The sequence below is a fragment of the Pleurodeles waltl genome, chromosome 9 (assembly GCF_031143425.1).
Source record: "Pleurodeles waltl isolate 20211129_DDA chromosome 9, aPleWal1.hap1.20221129, whole genome shotgun sequence".
NCBI classification, from domain to species: Eukaryota; Metazoa; Chordata; class Amphibia; order Caudata; family Salamandridae; genus Pleurodeles; species Pleurodeles waltl.
The window spans coordinates 525871769-525892148 of NC_090448.1; the positions used below are offsets into that span (position 1 = coordinate 525871769).

At 44.3% G+C, this 20380-nt stretch overlaps 1 protein-coding gene across 1 annotated transcript in view; it reads right to left on the minus strand.

Annotated features, from left to right (window-relative positions):
- Positions 1-20380, minus strand: part of LOC138259698 (phospholipid-transporting ATPase IK-like) — a 592788-nt gene that overhangs the window by 122385 nt on the left and 450023 nt on the right. Inside the window, 1 exon segment of the mRNA XM_069207591.1 lies at positions 5064-5220. Coding sequence (XP_069063692.1) covers positions 5064-5220 — 157 coding nt within the window.

The window sequence follows — 20380 nt, forward strand, 5'->3', positions numbered from 1 at the left end:
GGATTGTCTGTTCCAGTTTCATATCCGGAGCCACGGCATTCCCTCTCTGTCTTTCACCACAAAATGTCTTTGGATGAATTTTCTGTAGAGGTGTGGTTTTTACACCTTTAGCTTCTTCACACTTTCTAAATACCAGGACCCATATCTCAGGTAGTTTATGCAATCAAATTTGTGAAACACAGCAATCAGTGACTCCATAGTCTTCACGTGCAGCTCCCAATCACCTTTCGGATCAGCATGTATTAAGTTTTTCACTAAAAGCTATCATGTGTAAAACATTTCTGCAGTACTTGCGAAGTTCTGATTCTTCTTCACATTCTTTGACAATCTCTACAAACTTGGTTTTGAACAGAGTGTATTGAACATTGCCTGGCTTTGCATCATCTCTTTTGAATGAAGTGCGCCCTGTGCCTTGTTCACTTCTAAGATAAGATATGCAAAACTTAATTGGCCATTCTTATTCCAGAAAGCATTCCAACATAATGATTCTATAGCCACAGATATGATGAGCATACCTTGTAAAAAACAAACATAATCAGTTCTGCACAATACTGACTGGACAGTTTTGCTTCCAAAGATTTCAGGCTCAATAGGTGCATTCTCTATGCCACATCCTTTGAGATAACGTCCTGCACACCGCAACACAACTTTTGTCATGTGGAAAACACCCATCATTTAATAAAGATTATCACATTATACTGGTTACTCATAAAAATGTCAGCTACAATATGGAAACACCTTCATCAGACAATTGGCAGGATACCTGGTCTTTAAGCTGAGGACACACATTTTGGATTTTTTTTTAGACCTGTGCATACTGTGTCGTAATTTGTGACTGAAGATGGTTTGACTGGTAAAGTCCCAACCTTCTTCAGTGGGATGGTATTCTGGGAGATCAGAGCATGAATTCCAGCCCATGGAGGAACTGGCTTTTCTTCATTCTTCAATCTGCACCAAATAAGAGATGTGATAAATTCAGTTAAATCAGCTTTACAGACTGCAGCATCAGGTAGAAGAAGATCCATGTCCTCAGCCACTTTTAAACTTTCTGGTAGACCGGGGCATGTTGATGGTGTGTAGTGGTTTTGTGCATGCTGGCAAGACAGATGGCTTACATGTTTGCAGCTTTAATTGTTTATGCCCACAGCTGACTCAGCTTGTTTTCCAGCAGCTACTTCATTGGTACAGTCTTGAAAAAGCACCTTGCCAGTATCATGTGTGCTGGATGTTCCAGACGAAGAAGAGCTGTCTTCAAAATCAAAATCATCAAGAACAGCAATGGTAAATCCTTTTCTGGTAAAGTGACTTGGAAGTGGTGTGCTGTTGGAACCACAAGTTTTACAGCAGGAGCTGCTAACAAGTTCCTGCTCCGTACTATCTTGTTGATACACCAATCCTATTTATTGAAGTGATTAGCTCTCTACTTTTGCCCTTGTCTTAGATTGTGTGGGCAGTCATCATGTGTAGCGGGGTTTTCTTTTTGCTTTGATGTAATTCTTAAAACATGATTTGGAAAAGACAGTACATTTGCAGAGCATAAGCCTGTCGGTTCATGGGGTTGTCTTCCACTTCTTCGCTTATATCTTTAAAGCCATCATCAGTGTTGTCAGCTTCTGTTCCGAACTCAAGAACTTCTGTTTCCAACAGTTATGCTTTGCTGATAATAAACAATGATGTAAAAAAATGTTAAGACAGCATCAAGCATTCTTGTTGACTCCCATGATTTGCGCAGCATCACAAACATTGTCATGAAGTCCAAAATCTAAATCTTCCAGGACATTTCTTAAAATGGTTCCTGCTGATTTTACTGCATCCTGTGCTCTTATTTTGGCAGCAAGAACTTCAGAAGTCAAATCAGCTGAGAACACCATAAGTAGCCCATTCTTTTTGTCAGTCTACAAAAACAAATTCTGTCATTATACATTCTCACCAGAAAATTCTTAATTTCGTTATTATGGATCAATACAGTTTCATCAATGTGGACCATTATCTCTCTGGTATCACTGAGTGTGAACCAGTAGCCAGCACTCACAAGTGCCTCTGAAACTTCATTTGCTTTTTCAAAGAGTGCAAACTTAACTGAAGGCTGACAGTTATGTTGCTGCTGGGACTCACTGTACATTCCTATTTTTGAATGTATGCATGCGTGCCGTCCAGGTGGGCATGCAAATCCATTGCAAATACATTCACCTTGCTGCTTAGATCAGCTACTTTGCTGAAAACCTCATCTAGGATAAAACTAGGTGCAGATAAAAACATGTCTGCCATTTGAGATTCATATACTTTGTACTTTGTTCTTTCGTCAGACCCTTTGGACATGTTCTGGCTAAACCACAGATAACACTTTGAAGATCCTCTGCTTTCTGATCAGTTGTTGGAGGCGGACAAGGGGTAGCCATCGATCTTCTACGTGGATGGGCATTGGGTTTGGTTGTTGTTGCTTTCTCAGAAGACTCGGGCCTAATTACAAATTAGCCAAAGCCGTAGGGGACATGCCAATGTAATGGCAGTGATTCCCCCGAGTGTATTACAATGTTCCCTCTGGGCTGACTGGCGGAACATTGTATTACGCATTCCCTCTGAGCTTACCATGGGAACAGTGCTACGATATTAGTCTGGGCTCCCTTAAGGGAGCCAAGGCCAATATTGTAGCACTCTAGGAGCCTCTGAATGTACACTGCAACAGTGCTGGGCAGAGCAATGAGCATGGGCAGGGCCATGTGCATTGACAGTGCATGTCCCCCCTGTGGCCCCCTGCACTGACTTTCCACCACCCTTTCTATTGTGGAGTCCCCGCCATGGAAAGTCTTGTGGAAGGGGGGTTATAATCAGCCAGGCGGCACTCAGTTCAGCACCACTGTGGCTGGTTACAACTCAAGCTGCCTTCGACCTGTCAGAACCCATATTCCCGATGGGGATGACAGTGCCCTGGTGGGCCCACCTGCCAGGGTTGTAATATGGCGGTGGAACTGCCACAGTTGCGGCAGTCCAACCGTCACCATGAGGCTGGCAGTCCTAGGACCGGCTGCCTCATAATGAGGCCCTCTGATTCTTGTTGTGAATCACTAGTTTCTGCTATTTCTGCTATTTTTGGACAATTTGTTTCCATGCTTTTTTCCATTGTATATGTCTTGCAGCACTTGTTGTTACAATGGTACAATATTTAATCCTCTTCACCCATCAGTTTCAATCTTTTGTGAACTTCATCTTGCCGTATTTTTGTACCATCTTGAACTCTCATCTGTCCAGCCGCAGTTGATGATAGCTTTTCTTTCGGATTAGTTTGGCATATGACACATTTTTCTTTGTTGATGGTGTCCTCAGTTAGCTCTGTCAGGAGCTAAAGAATCTCTGCTACCACCAGCTTTACTCATGTTTACACATTTCAATCCACGGAAGACCTGAAACAAAAACAATATTTAGAAAATCACCTATATGATTGCTAAAACACATCATTATAGAGCAGCCATTTTGGATAATGGCAGAACGGTTGCTCTGAGGAGGTATTTTCTTTCTCTAAAAGACTACATGACCCCCAAAACCTATGTTTTGACACCAAAATGAAGTATATAGGTCTCATGGTTCCTGAAATATGCCATCATCACTGCAACACATCTGCAATTTTAAAAAATGGCGTCCAGAAAAAAATTGGCAGGGATTAGCAATGTCTGCCCAAGCTAAATTACTTACATACAAAAACACAGATAAAAAATTAATATCTCTGGACAATTTTTTTTTTTACGGAGGTATCTCAAGGGGCCAGGAATAATTGTGAGTAAGGGGCTGACCCAAAGCCCACTCTATGCATTGTATAGTTCATGAAAGCGCTTCAGCAGCAGGCAGCTAAAGCTGTCCATAGGTGAGACCTATAAAAGGATTTTGTTTGATTTAGCAGAGCTTTTTTCAAGTCTTTAAATGTTTCACTCTATGTTTCATGCCTGATGCACTCTTCTACTAAAAAAACATGTATTTTAGCACTCAATGCAGCATGTGGGCTACCCATTGTTCCTATTGTGTACATATTCTAGGAAAGGTATCAAACACCTCACAGCTCATCCCAGATATGGAGATTTAAAGAGCCTAACATGCAGCAGCGGCTCCTCTGTTAAGGTGGAGGAGTATCGGCCCACTGTTCTCTCAGCAGTGCAAAAAATGAAAAATAAAATTATAATAAAAACAATGTTATTATAATTTTATTTTTCCTAACTGAGCCAAGTCTAGGGGCGGGCAGGGCCATCCTGATGGACAGCAGCTGCTACAGGGAGCAGTGGTGGGCACTATAAATGCACATGTGGATTTGGTTGCCTTTCTTAAGATGGGCAAATGGACATGCGCACTTGCATCTCTCCAACCCGAGCTGTTTTGCACTGCCGGGTGGAGATCAAGCACAGGCTCCCAGTCCCTTAGTAAGTGCCAAACGAGGCCACTCACACCAATCTTGGCGCTGCTGTCATGCTGGGTAATAGTATTACCAGCATGAGAACAGTATCTGGATTAGCCATGGGGAGTCTGGGAGCTGGTGAATTGGTGCATTGACTGCTGGGAGTTGACAGGAGCAGAAGAGCATGGAGGCGGTGGCTGGCAGTTAAGTACTATTTTTTTCTTACCCCCTCTCGCATCGTCCCCAGCACTGCCCCTGCACTGCCCCAAAATTTTCCTTCACAGTAGCCACCACTGCTAACATAGGCAGGTGACAGAATCATGCATCAGGCAGGGGTCCAGTGAAGCAGGTGACTGTGAAGTGGGCATTTTACTCTAAAACTAAAATTCATCAGTAGGTATTAATGGACTGGTAAATATAGATGTCAGGAAGAAAATATCCACAGGTTTTGCTGTCAGAAAGGCAACAGACATGACAGAAGAAAATTAAAAATATCAAAGGTTTAATTATCTGACTCCTAAGGTTACAAGAAAGGGCTGGGTGGTGTAACATTTTGTTAATAAGTGCTTTCACCTTGGTGTCAGAATAGGGCAAGTGTTTTTACATAATTATGAAGGCTTTTTCCACATAACTATATGAAGTATAGCAGTCATTATTATATATTACTGCCAGAGCCACGCACCTTCTTTTCCATCCACCATCACTGTGTGGCAGAGAGCCAGCAGCCTGAAAAACTTTACCACTTCCTGCTCCTTGTTATCGCAGGCCATGTCTACCAGTGTCTGGTCATGAAACCGGAACTTCCCGTCTGCATACCGGTTCCAGCAGAAGCTCACTTCCTGGAAGAGTCACAAATATACAGTAATGGGTCTCGGTTATACTCACTGGCATAATGGCTCTGATCCTCACATGGAACTCACTCCCAACATTCTTTCCAGCCACTGAACCCCTGTTCAAAGTTACCTCTTCAAACAGGCTTTCAGAGACACAATTTTCTAGATCAACCCAAGACACCCTAATTCAGAGGACTGTAGTGGGGAAAAAACATAAAGAAGATCAAAACTGGAGACATCCATTAATGTATTTGGTCAAGTGAAAAAGAGGTAGATAAATATGATTTGATGATGCAATGCAAAATAGACTTTCTCCTGTCAGACCACTCTTGGAAAGAATGCTGCAGAGGTACAGTGGAAACCAAGAGCTTGGGGGACGAGGATAGGAAAGATGCCATGTCAAAAACAAACAGACCAAAAAGGCATTAGGCAAGGGAAGGGATGTTCCTCTCACAGTGTGCTTGAGATGACCAAAACATCCTACCAGCATGACAGCTCAATACTCTTTTTGAGGGTGCAGCATCCCGAAATTCAGAATCTATTTAAGGGCACCGCCATCCACTGAAATGATTTATAGGAGATGCCAAATGAAAGGACATCAGCCCACCATGTTCACAAGACTTCACAAGAGCTATATCACCTTGTCTTCAAAATGTACATTGGCCTCAATCTGAGTGTATAATTTCCAAAACTCGACAGTGTAAATAAGACCCCATTTGAGTGTACAACTTTCATCCCTCATGAAGTGGTGAGACAATGCTACCACAGACTCAAGGTGGCACAACACTCCCTAAATAGCAATGAGATCACTTCAAAGGCTACAACATTCAACTATCATGATGTACACTGGCTGTGTTCTCAAGAGAGAGCAATGCAATGGATTCCGGTTTTACCTGAGATTATACTGATTTTACTGCATCAAAGCCTCTCGAAAAACAATCCCTCATATGTTCAAGTGACTCCTTTGATGCTGGTAGTTAGACAAAATATTGGAAAAAATATTGTGATACATAAATGTGGTGTCAAAAATATCGGAATTACAGAAATGTTGAAGGTAGAAATATAATTTTTAGTGTTGTTTTTAGTATTGTTGTAGAAAATATTGATGTAAATTATTTTAGTGTGTTTATTTGTATAAGTTTATACATTTTTTATTTGTATTTTTATTAAGATAATTTAACAGTTATGAAATTATTGAAATTATAATGTTTAGTTGTATTAATGTACATAAATAATGGTTTTATACTTTTCTTTAGCAGCAAGGGTGAACAGATTTCTAAAAAGTGTATAATTTAAAGTAACATTTATGATAATAGTTTTTAAAAATATATTTTTATTGTATTTAAGCAACAATACAACTGTGAAACCATGCAGAATCAAACAACGTATTTTTCTGCCCCATATGAAGCACCAGTACACCTCCCCCCTCTAACTGCAAAAATCACACCAACACCTTTCCCACCCATTACAACTGTGGAACGCTGCTATAAGTAGGCAACAGAAGTCCATCATGCAGAGAAGGTGGTCTGACATTGTTCTTAGCTACCAATTTTTCAACATACACATTAGCCCCACAGGTGCACAGCCTCCCCACTACCTAAGCAACGTCAACGTATCAGCCTCTGCCCCGTCCACTTCAATAATTCCTGTGTCCATGAACCTACCTCTGGGGGTGTTGGCATCTTCCAGGTCATGGCGATGCATCTCTTAAATAATACAAGTGCCAGGTCCACAAATCTACATTCCAATCGATTGGCTTTAGTCCAAGTAATGAGCCCCAGCAGGCAGACCCCAGGCATACACATAACCTGGTGGTCCAATATTTCCAAGGTGGTGGTCATCACCAATACCCAAACTAGCTGCAGTGCTGAGCAGTCCCACACCATTTGTTAAAACCCCACATCTAACCTCCTGCAGCGCGAACAATCTCTGCCCGCTCTCTCACACATATGGGTGGTCATTAGAACCCCGGCAGTCGGTGTTAAAGCAGTGGTAAAACCGCCATATATGCCGACAGTAAAGAAAATTGAATCACGACCGTGGTGGAAACCGCCAACATAGACAGCCACTTTGACATTCCGACTGCCACAGCGGTACAAACAAACACTGCGGCGGTAACCGCCAACAGACAGGCAGAACACAATGTACCGCCCACTGTATTACAACAGTCCAATCCGCCACCTTTTCCGGGGTGGATTCACCGCGAACAAAAACACAGCAGAAACAGGACTTGGAAGGGAAAACGCTCACCTCTACACACCCCACGAAGAACCAGGACGCCATGGAACCGGAACTCCAGATTCTCCCTGCCTTTGTCTTCCTGCTCCTCTACCAGGAGCACGAACGCCGGCAGCGAAGCTTACGGTGAGTACTGCACCTACGACACAGGGGAGGGAAAAAAGAGTGACACACACACGCAACACGCAACAACCCCACCCCCACCCTCACCCACTACAACACACACACCAATACATATTGATACATTACAGTTACACCCCCCAATCCCCCCCCCAGAAGAATGCAAAGACAAAAGGAAATTATTTGAACGTTTGTAATCTATTAAAATCCAGTACCCAAAAATATATATACACTAAGAATACAAGTCCAAGGTATTCCACCATTAAAGTCCGTGGACCACTGGGCCCAAAATGCATGGGCGAGGCCCACACCAGATACCCCATCAAAACAGAGAGAACACTGCTGGGGCATCAGATAGAAATACAACAGGCACCTCAGGGGGAAGGGGAGGGGGGCACCTCAGCCGGATGAGTGCACGACGCCAGATCCACGAGGGGGCTCCATGCCCACTGCTGTATCCTGGGGAGTGCAAAGCCACAGTCTCACAAGTCTCTCAAGTGGGTGGTTTGCTCACTGCTTTATCCTGGGGAGTGCAAAGCCACAGTCTCTAAAGTCTTTCCAGTGGGTGGTTTGCCCCCTGCTTTATCCTGGAGAGTGCAAAGCCACAGTCTCTCAAGTCTTTCCAGTGGGTGGTTTGCCCACTGCTTTATCCTGGGGAGTGCGAAGCCACAGTCTCTCAAGTCTTTTCAGTGTGTGGGTTGCCCTCTGCTTTATCCTGAGGAGTGCAAAGCCACAGTCTCACAAGTCTCAAGTGGGTGGTTTGCCCACAGCTGTATCCTGGGGAGTGCAAAGCCACAGTCTCTCAAGTCTTTTCAGTGGGTGGGTTTCCCACTGCTTTATCCTGGGGAGTGCAAAGCCACAGTCTCTCAAGTGGATAACAGTCTCCACTGGTTCTGGAGGGGGCCTGGTGCCCAGAGTGCTTCATCCTGCCAAGGACCGAGGTTGTGGTTCTGGAGGGGGCTTTGTTCCCAGAGTGCTTCATCCTGCCATGAACTGAGGTAGTGGATGTGAATCTCCACTGGTTCCGGAGGGGGCTTGGTGCCCAGAGTGCTTCATCCTGCTCATGGCGCCCTAGTAGCGTCAGAGCTTTTGGCGCTCATTGGCCTGCGGTGCTGGTGGCGGCGGTGTCCTGTGAAGCGGTGCTGGTGGTGTCCTGTGAAGCGGTGCGTGTGGCGGCAGTGTCCTTGGCAGCGGTGCTGGTGTCCTGTGAAGCGGTGCTTGTGGCAGCGGTGTCCTTGGCAGCGGTTCTGGTGGCGGCGGTGTCCTGTGAAGTGGTGCTTGTGGCGGCGGTGTCCTCGGCAGCAGTGCTGGTGGTGGCAGTGTCCTGTGAAGCGGTGCTTGTGGCGGTGGTGTCCTTGGCAGCGGTGCTTGTGGCGGCGGTGTCCTGTGAAGTGGTGCTTGTGGCGGCGGTGTCCTTGGCAGCGGTGCTGGTGGCGGCGGTGACCTTGGCAGCGGTGCTTGTGGCGGTCTTGTCCGCCGTGCACGTTTTTGGCGACTTGCCTGTCTTTCTGTGCCCCTTCCCCACCTTGGATGGTGGCGCTGCTGTCTTCCCACTCCCAACTGTACTCCTGGGAGAGGCTTTGGTGGTAGATGTTTTGCCTTTCTCCCGCCGGGCAGTGGCCAACTTTTTATGCTTTTGAAGTGGGGGACTGTCCGTGGTATGGCTCCTTGGCACACTGGCTGCCCTGCTGCTTGGCGCACTCCAGAAGCCGGTTACTGCTGGCACTACTGTTCCCGCTGATGTTGTGTGCTGAGGTGCTGAAGGCCAGGTTCTGGTGCCTCCATATGACAGGTGGCTCCCTATTCTACTCACCAAAGAAGGTATGCCAGATCATCGTGGCCTGCTGTATGCTTCACAACTTAGCTTTGCGACGACAGGTGCCTTTTCTGCAGGAGGATGGTCCAGATGGAGGTGTTGTGGCAGCTGTGGAGCCTGTGGACAGTGAAGACGAGGAAGCAGAAGAAGAGGTGATCGACAACAGAAACACAGTGATTCATCAATACTTCCAGTGAGACACAGGTAAGAAGACATCACTGCCTGCTACATCTGATATAATTGTTCTACCTCTCATCTGTCAATTTCACCCAGTGTATGGACCCTGAGTTGTCACTTTCCCTTTCAATTTCACAGTTGTGGGTCCCACTGGTGACATTTGCTTTGTTTCCGCATGGACTAGAGCTGTGTGACATAGGTATGTTGACAATACAATGGATATAGCATTTTTCCACAGTTATTGCAAATACACATTTTCGAAAGCACAGACTGACTCCAGATTGTTTTGTGCTTTAAGGGTGTTTATTTAAGTGCTAAATATTGGAGGGTGTTGTAAAATGGTCAGGGGTGATGGTGGAGGAATGTCCATGGCAGAGTCCAGTCTATTAGTCTCACAGGTGCATTGTCCAAAGGAAGTGGAGCTGGGGCACTTTAAGGATGGACAGGGTGACAAAGTGGGACAGAAGGATGACAATCAGGGTGGTCTCATTTCTTGGCGGGGGTCTTGGCATTCTTCTCTGTCTTTGTCCTGGATCTCAGGGACCGTTTGCGGGGTGGTTCTCCATATGCAGGGGGTGGGGTGCTGGTGTTGTGGTCCTGTGGCGGTGCCTCCTGTCCACTAGCGCCGGCGGAGGTGGTGGGCAGTTCATCGTCCAGGGTAGTGTCAGGGACCCCTTGTTGTGCCACAGTGTCCCTCCTGGTGTTGACGAGTTCCTTCAGCACCCCTACAATGGTGCCCAGGGTGGTATTGATGGATTTGAGGTCCTCCCTGAACCCCAAATACTGTTCCTCCTGCATCCCGTTAACCCCTTCCCCGGCATGTCATATTACATGTCTCAAGCTATGTAACAGATGAGAACACATTGAATTAAAGAAGGTAATCCTGTCTCCTTCAGGGTGGGGTGAGGTGTTGCTGTTCTGGCTCACCAGCAAGGCCCAGGAACAACCAAGTAGGCTACACTCCTACCAACAGCACTATTCCCAAGCAGCCCCAAATTGATAGTCTCAAACCCCCCAGGGAAAAAGAACACCCGGAGAGACAGGTGCACTGTCAACCATCATTCAGAGGATATCATCTGCAAGTCTGGGAGTGAGGGTCGTCCTAATCGTCTGTGAGCCAACTGAAGCATTCGTGCCAGTGTCTGTGCCCGACCCCCGTCAAAGTCCAGAACTGCAAAAGGATTGCGGCTATGTTGCATCACCTCTGCCACCACCTGTGCAAGCTCCTCCACCACCTGCCTCGACATGGGCCAATCTCCAGGATGCCTAGATTTTCCCCTCTGCCGGGCACTGCGCGCTCCCCCACGGGTGGCATTTCCATCATCCATGGGAAGTGGAAACCCTTCCGCTGAAGCCAGGCCCAGGCCTCCTGTGGAGATTGCAAGAAGTGCGATGGGTCTCCATCGGCCACCCTAATGCTGGCTGGGAAAAATCAAAGCATACTTCATGCCCAGAAGGTGCAGCTGGCATTTCACCACCATAAAGGAGTTGCAATACTATTGGACCTCCACCATGTAGTTATGCTAAGCCATGGTGGCACCTCTCTCATTTTGCCAAGGGACATGGTTCTGAAGAGCAGCAGAATGAGATCCCAGTCCTTGTAGTTTAGTAGTCTGCCAATTACTGGGTGAAGACTCAATCCAGGTGTCAGTGGTCACCGTGGGATGCAGTGCGCCCTTTTGGTGGAGAGGAACTTGGGGAGGTGACCCTCCAGCACCATACCTGCCATCCAGCCCTCTAGAAGAAGATCCTTATTAGGGCTTTTGGAACATTTAAGAAAGCCCAGGAGATTACTATTGTTGCACCATGAGCAGCCCGCCATGTCTTCAGTTTAGGATTGCAATTGTAACACTGCCATTCATAAGAGACGAAGCTGTGATTGTACCTCCTACAGCGTGGGCCACATTGAAGTGAAGGATTACTCTGCCTCATCCACCTATTCTGCTAGTTTTTTGTGATCCGTCCGCAGAAGGTTCACATCAATGGTAACAGTTTCTATATTGGATTTAAGAGAAGCCCTTGTGTATAGGACTGTTCGTGGGATCTTCTCAAATTGCCCTGAGGGGTTTGCCACAGTAGTTTACAAATTGCTCGGCTGGCCACTGGCTAAAGGCAGCGGTGGAAACAGGAGGTCCACAATGTCCGTATACATGGTAGTGGGCAGCTTGCCCTGCTTTGGCTTCACTATTGTTGCAGACGGGGGCACAATGTCCAGTCAGGCAGCAATCCAGCACCTTACTAGCCTAGACACATGTGCAGGTCTGGTGATTTTGGAGTTCCTAAAGTCACTCCTGGACACTGAAAGTGAGGGACAGCGTGTGCCAGTCAGGCACCCAAGCCCAATGCAGCCACACTCCAGAGGGCACCATGCACCGCATTGGGTCAACGCCAGACATCCATTAGGCCCAGTGAGGGTGCAAATCGAAAGTGCTCCTCTGCAAGGCATCAACTGGGGCGATCACTTGAGGCTCTAGCAGTTCCAGTTGTGCATCAGTGCCCAGGCGCATGCTTCGCCCACAGCTCGGGCCAGAATGTATGCAAAAATTGGGCCTGATTGCCACCTCACTTCCCGACCCCCTCCGGTCCATGCGGTGCAGTTCCAAATCATACCGTGGGGAGGGCACCAATAAAGGAGCGGAAGGAAGTCACCAGACAGCCACCATGGAGCTTGCCTCCTTACCCCACAGTTCCAGTCAAAGCAAGCCGGAGCAAAGGGATCAAGGTTCCGGTTCAGCTTTCCAGGATATGGCCAAAAGAGCACATGCTACGTCCATTGCAATGTCGTAGGCCCCCAAGCAGAACCCAGGCTTTTGCACTTCAGTGGCTCAGGCCCACACTGCGCCCCGGCCCTCTCTGGTTCTCTAGGCCTGCATGGGCCATTGGCGATGTCTTCAGTTGTGCAGCACAAGGAACCCTTTGCACACTTGGCTCAAGTCCTGCAAATTGCTCCAGCCCACTCCAGCATTACATTAATTGACGGGCTGTGCCAGGTCCCATGGGTGGCACCTTGCCGCCTCAGCCCTTCGGACTCTTCACACCACAGCACATGGCCCAGCACTCCAGGCCTCAAAGCCCAACTTGTGGCCATGATGGGCCTCTCAGCAGCTGGCCACCTGAGAAAGGCAGTCCCTGGTCAGCCTTATCCGAATCACGGGTGCCATGCATCACCGAGTAGTTGTTGTGCTTTGAAGGGATAGGTGACACTGTATTATGAAGGATCCAGCCCCGGGCCTCACAAGGAGCTCAGCAAGCTGCAACCGCTCCGGTCACCATCTTGGACATGCCGCCTTATGATAATAAATTTAACAATATTCACTTTAATATTTTACAATTTTAAAATGTATGTGGTTACTTTAATCTCTTGAATTAATTTTAATTGAATATTGATTAAAATATTTATTAATGTTATAAAGTGTAAAAAATTTAAAAAAATTAAATAATTTCCAAAACAAATTTAAAAAAAAAAATTGTAGGAAAGTAAAATAATTAGAATCAATTTTGATATATCAGTTTCAAAATGTAAAACGTTTCTGGAGAGTATTTTTTAATTAAACATGTTTTTTATTTGATTTGCTACTTTACCATTTTTATTACTTGTATATAATTATACATATAAAAAATAACAATATTTAAAAATATATTTCTAAAAAAAGTAAAGCTATTAGAAATCATTTTTGCATACAAACCATTAACATTTTTAAATTATTCTAAATAAAAGTCTTAATAATGCAAAAGATATAAATGTATTTTATTTTAAACTATAATTTTATTTTACATTTTTAATTTTTTTAAACAATAAATAAAAACTGGGTTAAATTATTTTCTAGTGTATGATAGATAATTTTGGATTATGATTTCATTTCTTTTTTATGGTATAAAGTTTAGGAACGGTAATAATATTTTTTAATTATTTATATAGGTCTGTAATTTTGGATAGTGTCTTTTCAAATATCATTGTATTTTCTAGTTAAGAAATTGTGTGTGAGTATGGAGTATTGATTGTGTATATAAAATATGTAATTTGTATTAGTCTTCTTTAAAATGTTTAGATTGAAGTGTATATAGTACATTTTAGGTCTTTATTGTTTATTGTCTAACATCTTTCTCAAATACAATATTGTATATATATATATATATATATGTATATATATATATATATATATCATCAAAAGAACCCCGACTTATCGAGGCTCACTTGCGGCGGTCTTGATATGGGATCGGGAATCCCATTAATATTTGATCAAATTTTCTCACCCACTAGGACAAGAAATCAAGACACAAAACGGACAGTTCCAAAAATATATTGAAAAAATAAATGGTCCTCCTCCCAACGCGTTTCAGCCCTAGCCTTGTTCACGGATGGGGGAATACTACATACAACAGATATAAATACAAATACATAGACATAGAAAAAGGACTTAAACCAACATACAGATATATATCCAAGTGCAATAGTGAGCGCCATCTTGTAACGGTTACATAGGCCATAATATCTAAAAAAATATATATCCATATCATAATTTAACTAACTTTAAATATATACAGATACTTCAAATTGTATATTCAATTACTCAATTATCAACTACGTAACCTTATATACTGTACTTGACATATCCTATTATATTTCATCCCTCTGTCAAAATTAGATACAGTAAGACCTCAAACACCCCCAAAAAGAAACTTGATATCAAAATGTATAATAAAACCAATCATATTTACAAAAATAATACATAAATATCAAAGAAAACTCAAAAGAAAATCAGAAAATCCAGTAAATAATCATTTAACTACCAAGATGGGTTTTCATCTCTTCACTTAAATTTAACCCATTAGGAAACAAAGTCATGAATTTGATGATGTATTTTGATTCAAGAACCCATAACATTTTCTGTCTATCACCACCTCGTGAGTTAAGTCTGATCTGGTCACAGACCAAGTATGTGAGTTGTTTTTTATCACCTTGATGTACTTCATGAAAGTGTCGTGCTACAGGGTAACTACGATCAAAGTTACGTATGGTTCTTACATGTTCCAACATTCTCTTTTTTGGGGCACCTATGATAAACTGTGCGGGGGGCCGCCTGACCCCTGGCAGCTCTGTAACCACCACCTCCCTGGGGCACTATTCAAGTACATTGCGGGGGCCACCCAGTCCCCCCCGCAGTCCTGGGAACCACCACCTGCTCGGGGCTTAATTCGAATACAGTGGGGGTGCTGCACAGCCCCCCGCAGCCCCAGGGAATGCCACCTCCCCGTGGCTACAATGAAAGAGTGAATTGGGTCAGTCTGGGACCCCTGAGCCCCGGGGACCACCACCTTCCCAGGGCACTGCTCGTTGGAGGGGGGGCCCCCTTGTGGAACCAAAAATGGACCACAACCTTCCAGGGCAGCTGTTTCAGGCAGGGAAACAGAGGAACCATGTTCTCAGAGAGCGGGAGATGCTTTAGCAGCTCCCTCTCTCTGACAGCAATGCTGGCTCCCACAGTAGGTGGGGAGCCGGCTGGGGTTGCAGGACCTTCAGGCTCCCCCCAGTTTCCCCTCAAAATATTATGAGGTCAGGCCCCTGGGGATGGGGTCCACAGGGGCCAAGATCAGCCTGAAGAGGGGGTCTGCGTGCAACCCTACACCCCTCAAAAAAAAAATAGTTTGGGCCCCGGGGGATGGGGTCCCCAGGGTCCAGATCAGCCCCTCAAAAAAATAAGTTTTAGAAGGCTGGGCCCCAGGGAATGTGGTCCTTGGGCCGAAATTGGAGTGATGGTTAGAATTCAATGAGGTACCTAACAAGGCTACCTGATGTCTCTCCTGCCTAAAGTGGCCATTGAAATTCTGGTAATGAGGCATGAAACTGAGGAAAGAAACTAAGGGGGTGGGGGTGTAACACATACAATTTCAGGAACAATGACTGTCAACCTTAGACATATACAAATGACTTTACTCAATAATCATATGGCAAGGTTAAGCACTGTGGGTTTCTGGTAAAATTTTGCAAGTCTCTAGAAAGAGGGGAGGTATGGTATTCCAGAATGTCAAAACGTATTACAGAGTGCTCTAAGGCTGTAAAGTAGGCAACATTGGATTCACATGGACAGAGTGGTGGCTTGAAAACCTCTTTGGAATATTCTACAGCTACCTAGGGAGGCTTGGCCCCGTGCATATGCTATAGTTCAATCACAAGCACTTCACTAGACATATGGGGCGCTATAGCCCAATCACATAATCTCACTACTTACCCATCTCTGTTTACACCTATATACTAAAGGATTTTCTCCTGCCAGTGTAGGAAACACCTTTAGAGTATAGAGTGAATGTTACTCTAGACTGTTTGTAGACTTTTATGATAAGGGCCAAATAAAGTCAGCTAAAGACTATAAAGGGGAGCATGGGTGTCCCAAGAGAAAGATGTTTTGATCCGGATTAGACATTAGATGAAACATACCTCTAACAAACTAGCTGCTGCTAAGCAGCTCGCTGACTTAAAAAAATTAGATACTAAAATGGACAAGAGAAAAGGTGTTGAGCCTAAATTATTCAAGACCTGAGGATTCTGCAGAAATGGGGATACATGTTTAAGAGGGGAAGAATGATGGAGGTGAATCTATATTGAAGACCAGTAGATCTTTGGCGAGAGATAACATTGATTAATAAATCAATACTATATAGAGAATCATCTCCTAAATTTATGATGCCCTGGTACATGAAACCTTATAGATTGGGTAAAGTGTACTGTTCCACTGAAACATTCTAAAGGATTGTGGGGCAAAGGGGATCTCTCTATGTGTGTCTTGTGAATGTCCAGTTTTACAGACTTCCTGGAGAGAGAAGCATTACCTGCAATTACAGAAACTATTGAATTCCTCTTGCCAGCAGACCCTAGGGTGGTTGTATTGGGACTGACCGGAACAATGGACAGTGCTAAGAAAAGTGAAATTACATTAGTATTTCAGTTGTTACTAGAGGCAAAACTAGTAATACTCAGGGACTGTAAAAAAAAGGTGTCCTACCACACTAAACAAGTGGCCCAACAAAATCTGGGAAATTATGGTAAGGGACTATTGTGTCATATATCAAAGAAAAAGACACAACTTAAGCAATCTGCCAACCTATACTGCATTACAGTGGCTGTAGAGTAGTCACATTTCCTCTGAGACTAGGGACTTTAGAGTTTGGGGGCAGGTTACTCTGTGATAAACATGTCAGATATCCCATCCATTGTATTACAAGTGAATTGTATCATATGCCACTAATAATAAGCCAGCTGGGCTATCCATCACATTTGTTACAGTTTGTTGAAATTGCCCATCCACCAAACTCTAACTCAGGCCCTTTGACCTTTACATTTTGTATTTGAACTTGCAAATGACACGTTCTGCAATGGTAATGTCATGCACCATTGATAATGTTGTACCCATATGCCTGCAAAAAAATTCTTAGCTGCTGGTTCTAACTACCTGATGGGAGGAGAAGCTTAGTTGATGTTGACAGAGGTACCACCAAAATGCACGTATTGAAAATGCCAAAAAGGTGTTGCAAGTGATGGAATATTGTGGTGCTGTACTTTTTATTTTTGTGTAATGTTGATTGATATGTCTTAATACTAGGAAGAAAAAAAGTAAAAATTATAAGCATCAACACCCTGCTTTAATGAAAGCAACTTTCTTGCAGAGGATACATCCCTTTTCATACATCTTTCACTTTGCTCTCCAAATGTGTTGTAGGTAGCTGGATAAGGAATAGGTATGCCAGCACACCTTTTAGGTCTGGAGTGAGCCATGACCTTTTGTTTTGCCAAAAAAATACTTAGAGGTTTCAGCCAGCCCTCTCCCCTTTTCATCCATTGGTTATTGTAGTGTCTTCTTATACTGCTTCCGCCCATCACAGCAAGTGGCAAAGGGTCAACGTTTATCAGCCATTTGTTCAGCTAGCAGTGAGTAACAGCACTTCAGCCATAAAAAAGTAGTCCTTTTTTAGTGCTAAGGACGGCTGGGGTAATTTGTGATGTTTCTGCTTGAAAAATACTAATTTCTCCTTTCCAATTTCTTTTTTTTTCCTGATTGTTTTCACCTTCAGTTCCTTCGCTCTTTTACCCTGCTTCTTACTTCAGAGTTTCTGTTCGTTGCTCTCCTTGGCAGCAGCTAGTCCACGTGCTAGTCTTATATCTGTGTCAGATAGTTTTGGTGGGTCCAAAAGCCAAACATGGAAATAACACATACAAAAGAGGAATCTTTTTCGTGTATTATTTTTACATTACTCCCGTGAAAATCATAATACAAATCATTAAACATGATTCCCTTCAATCCTACCTTTTCCTGCCCCCCCCAGCCATTCCTGCTCCATCCATGCTGTCCCTGTGTCCCGTTCCACTGGTCACATTGAGCGCTACTACGGCATATTCCCTATGTGCTTCACTGTGCAGAGCAAAAGCCTGACCCGAAAATCCAAGATTTCTGATCACTTCCTCCACCTCTGCCTCAGAGAAGTGAAGGCTTGCATCACTTCATTGAAGCACTGAAGACTTCAGGTATTGACAAGTCTGTTTTGTGTTACTTGTGCAGCACATCTTGCTTAGTGACAATTGGTTCTTTTTCTTTTAACCCCAGTGCTGAGCCTTTTTTTGGCTATGAGGGGTAGTTTGTGCTTAGGCCTCTGTAGCGTTTGGCCACAAAAGCTATCCATGCCAAATTTGCATCCTTTTATTCCAAAATCCTGGGGATTCTACAGCTACCTAGGGTTTGTGGATTCCCCCTGGGAGGGACTGAGTAATTAACCAAAATATGGCTACATTTTATTTGTTTTGGTGGGAAAATTGGAAAAGGTGCCTCAGAAGAAAGTGTTTTTCTCCCTGCAAATAGCATCAACAAATGTTTTGCAATGCTTAAATGAAAACCAATATTTTTACCACAGTTTTGGCATTTTAACTGGGAGATAGGCCATTTTTCATATTGTTTTTGCTTTCAACCTCCTTCCAGATTGTAGTGGAAACAGATTTGAAACCAATGGTGAATTCCATACAACTTTAGATTTATAAAAGCTAAACAACATTTTGAATGCAGCAAGGGGTCAAATGTACAGATCCTTCACTGTTTTCCTAAAGAAACCAAGGGCCTGATTATGAGTTTCCCGGCTGGGCCCATTACAACTTTCCCTCTGGGCTCACAGGCGTAAACTAAGGTTTCTGCCCGTCAGCCCAGCAGAAAACTTGTCAGCTGCATTGTCGCCAGCTCATAATCGAGCCGGCAGCAATGCTGCTGCCTTCAGGGTGAACCAGTGCCCAGCAGACAGAGAGCATTGCGAAGGTGCTGGGCATGGGGACCCCTGTACTGCCCATGCCAAGTGCATGGGCCGTGCAGGGGGCCTCCCTGTGTCCCCCTGCACCTGTTCTCCACCAGCCTTTTCATGGTGGTAAAACCACCATGAAAAGGCTGGAGGAGAACCAGGCCGTAATCAACAGGAAGGTGCTGACTTCAACGCTGCGCTAGCTGATTCCAACCTCCGCCCCCATCAGCCCATCGGGATCGAAGATCCCGGCAGAGACGGTAGTAGCTTGGTGGGTCTGTCTGCCAACCTCGTAATGTGGCAGTTGCACAGCCACAACCATGGTTGTCTGACAGACATCGCGAGTGTGGCAGTCCGAGGACCGCCACACTCGTAATTAGGTTCTAGGTGTTGAAATAAAAAAATATTGAAAACTAGTAGGAAAAAAACTGGCTCTTGTGACAACATTTTCATCTGTAACTTCTCATCACATTACAAAAACAATATACCATTAAATCTGCTAGACCCTTCTGGTTGCAGGGATATATAGGGTTTGTAGGTCTTCCAAGAACTCGAGGTACCAAGAGACAATAACTGAGCTTCACCTTGCAATGGTTTTTGATTGTCTACTGGCTATAGATCAATTCATCTGGTGAAATATAATTACTGAAAAATAGGTATCAAGGAAACCTATGTATTTCCGAAATGGGCACAACACATAGAGTTTAGAAGCAACGGTTATTTGCACATCTCTGAATTTAGGGGTACCCATACCAGCATGTGAGTTAGAGGGCATTTCTAATAATTACTTTTTTCTTACACACTGTCTCCCATTTGGAAGGTGCAAATGCAGAGAAATACAAATGGCAATAACACCTGCTTCTACTATTCTGTGTTCCCCCAAGTCTCCTGATAAAAGTGTATCTCGCGTATTGGGGTAGACTAAGTGCCGGGACAGGAAACGCAACGCAACATGGACACATCACATTTTTCCACTCTAAACTAACCCGTTTTTTGCAAAGTGAAGGGCTGTGGATTTTGGGCCCTAGCTCAGCAGACAAGTAGGGAAACCTAGCAAATCTGTAAATTTTTTAATCTAAACATTTAGGGGAAATCAAGGCTGGAGTGACTTCTGTGGCACTCACCAGCTTGTGTTTCCAAGAAACCCTTGCATACCTGGAACATTGACTAAAAAACACACACATTCCTCATATTTCTCTGTTGGAAAGTTCTGCAGTCTTTGGGGAGCCACAAACTTCTTTCCACCCAGCAATCCCATAAGTGTTTTGATAAAAACAGTACTTCACTTGTGTGGGTAGGCCAAGTGCCCTCAACAGGAAATGGCTCAAAATGCAACATGGATACATCACATTTTTCCACTCAAAACTGGGCTGTTTTTTGCAATGTTCCTAGCTGTGGAATTCGGGCCCTATCTCAAACGACACCTAGGGAAACCTAGCAAACTTGTAAATTTTTGAAAACTAGACACCTAGCGGAATCCAGGATGAGGTGACTTGGGTGAATACAATTAGAGTTTTTTACCCACAATGCCCTGTAAACCTC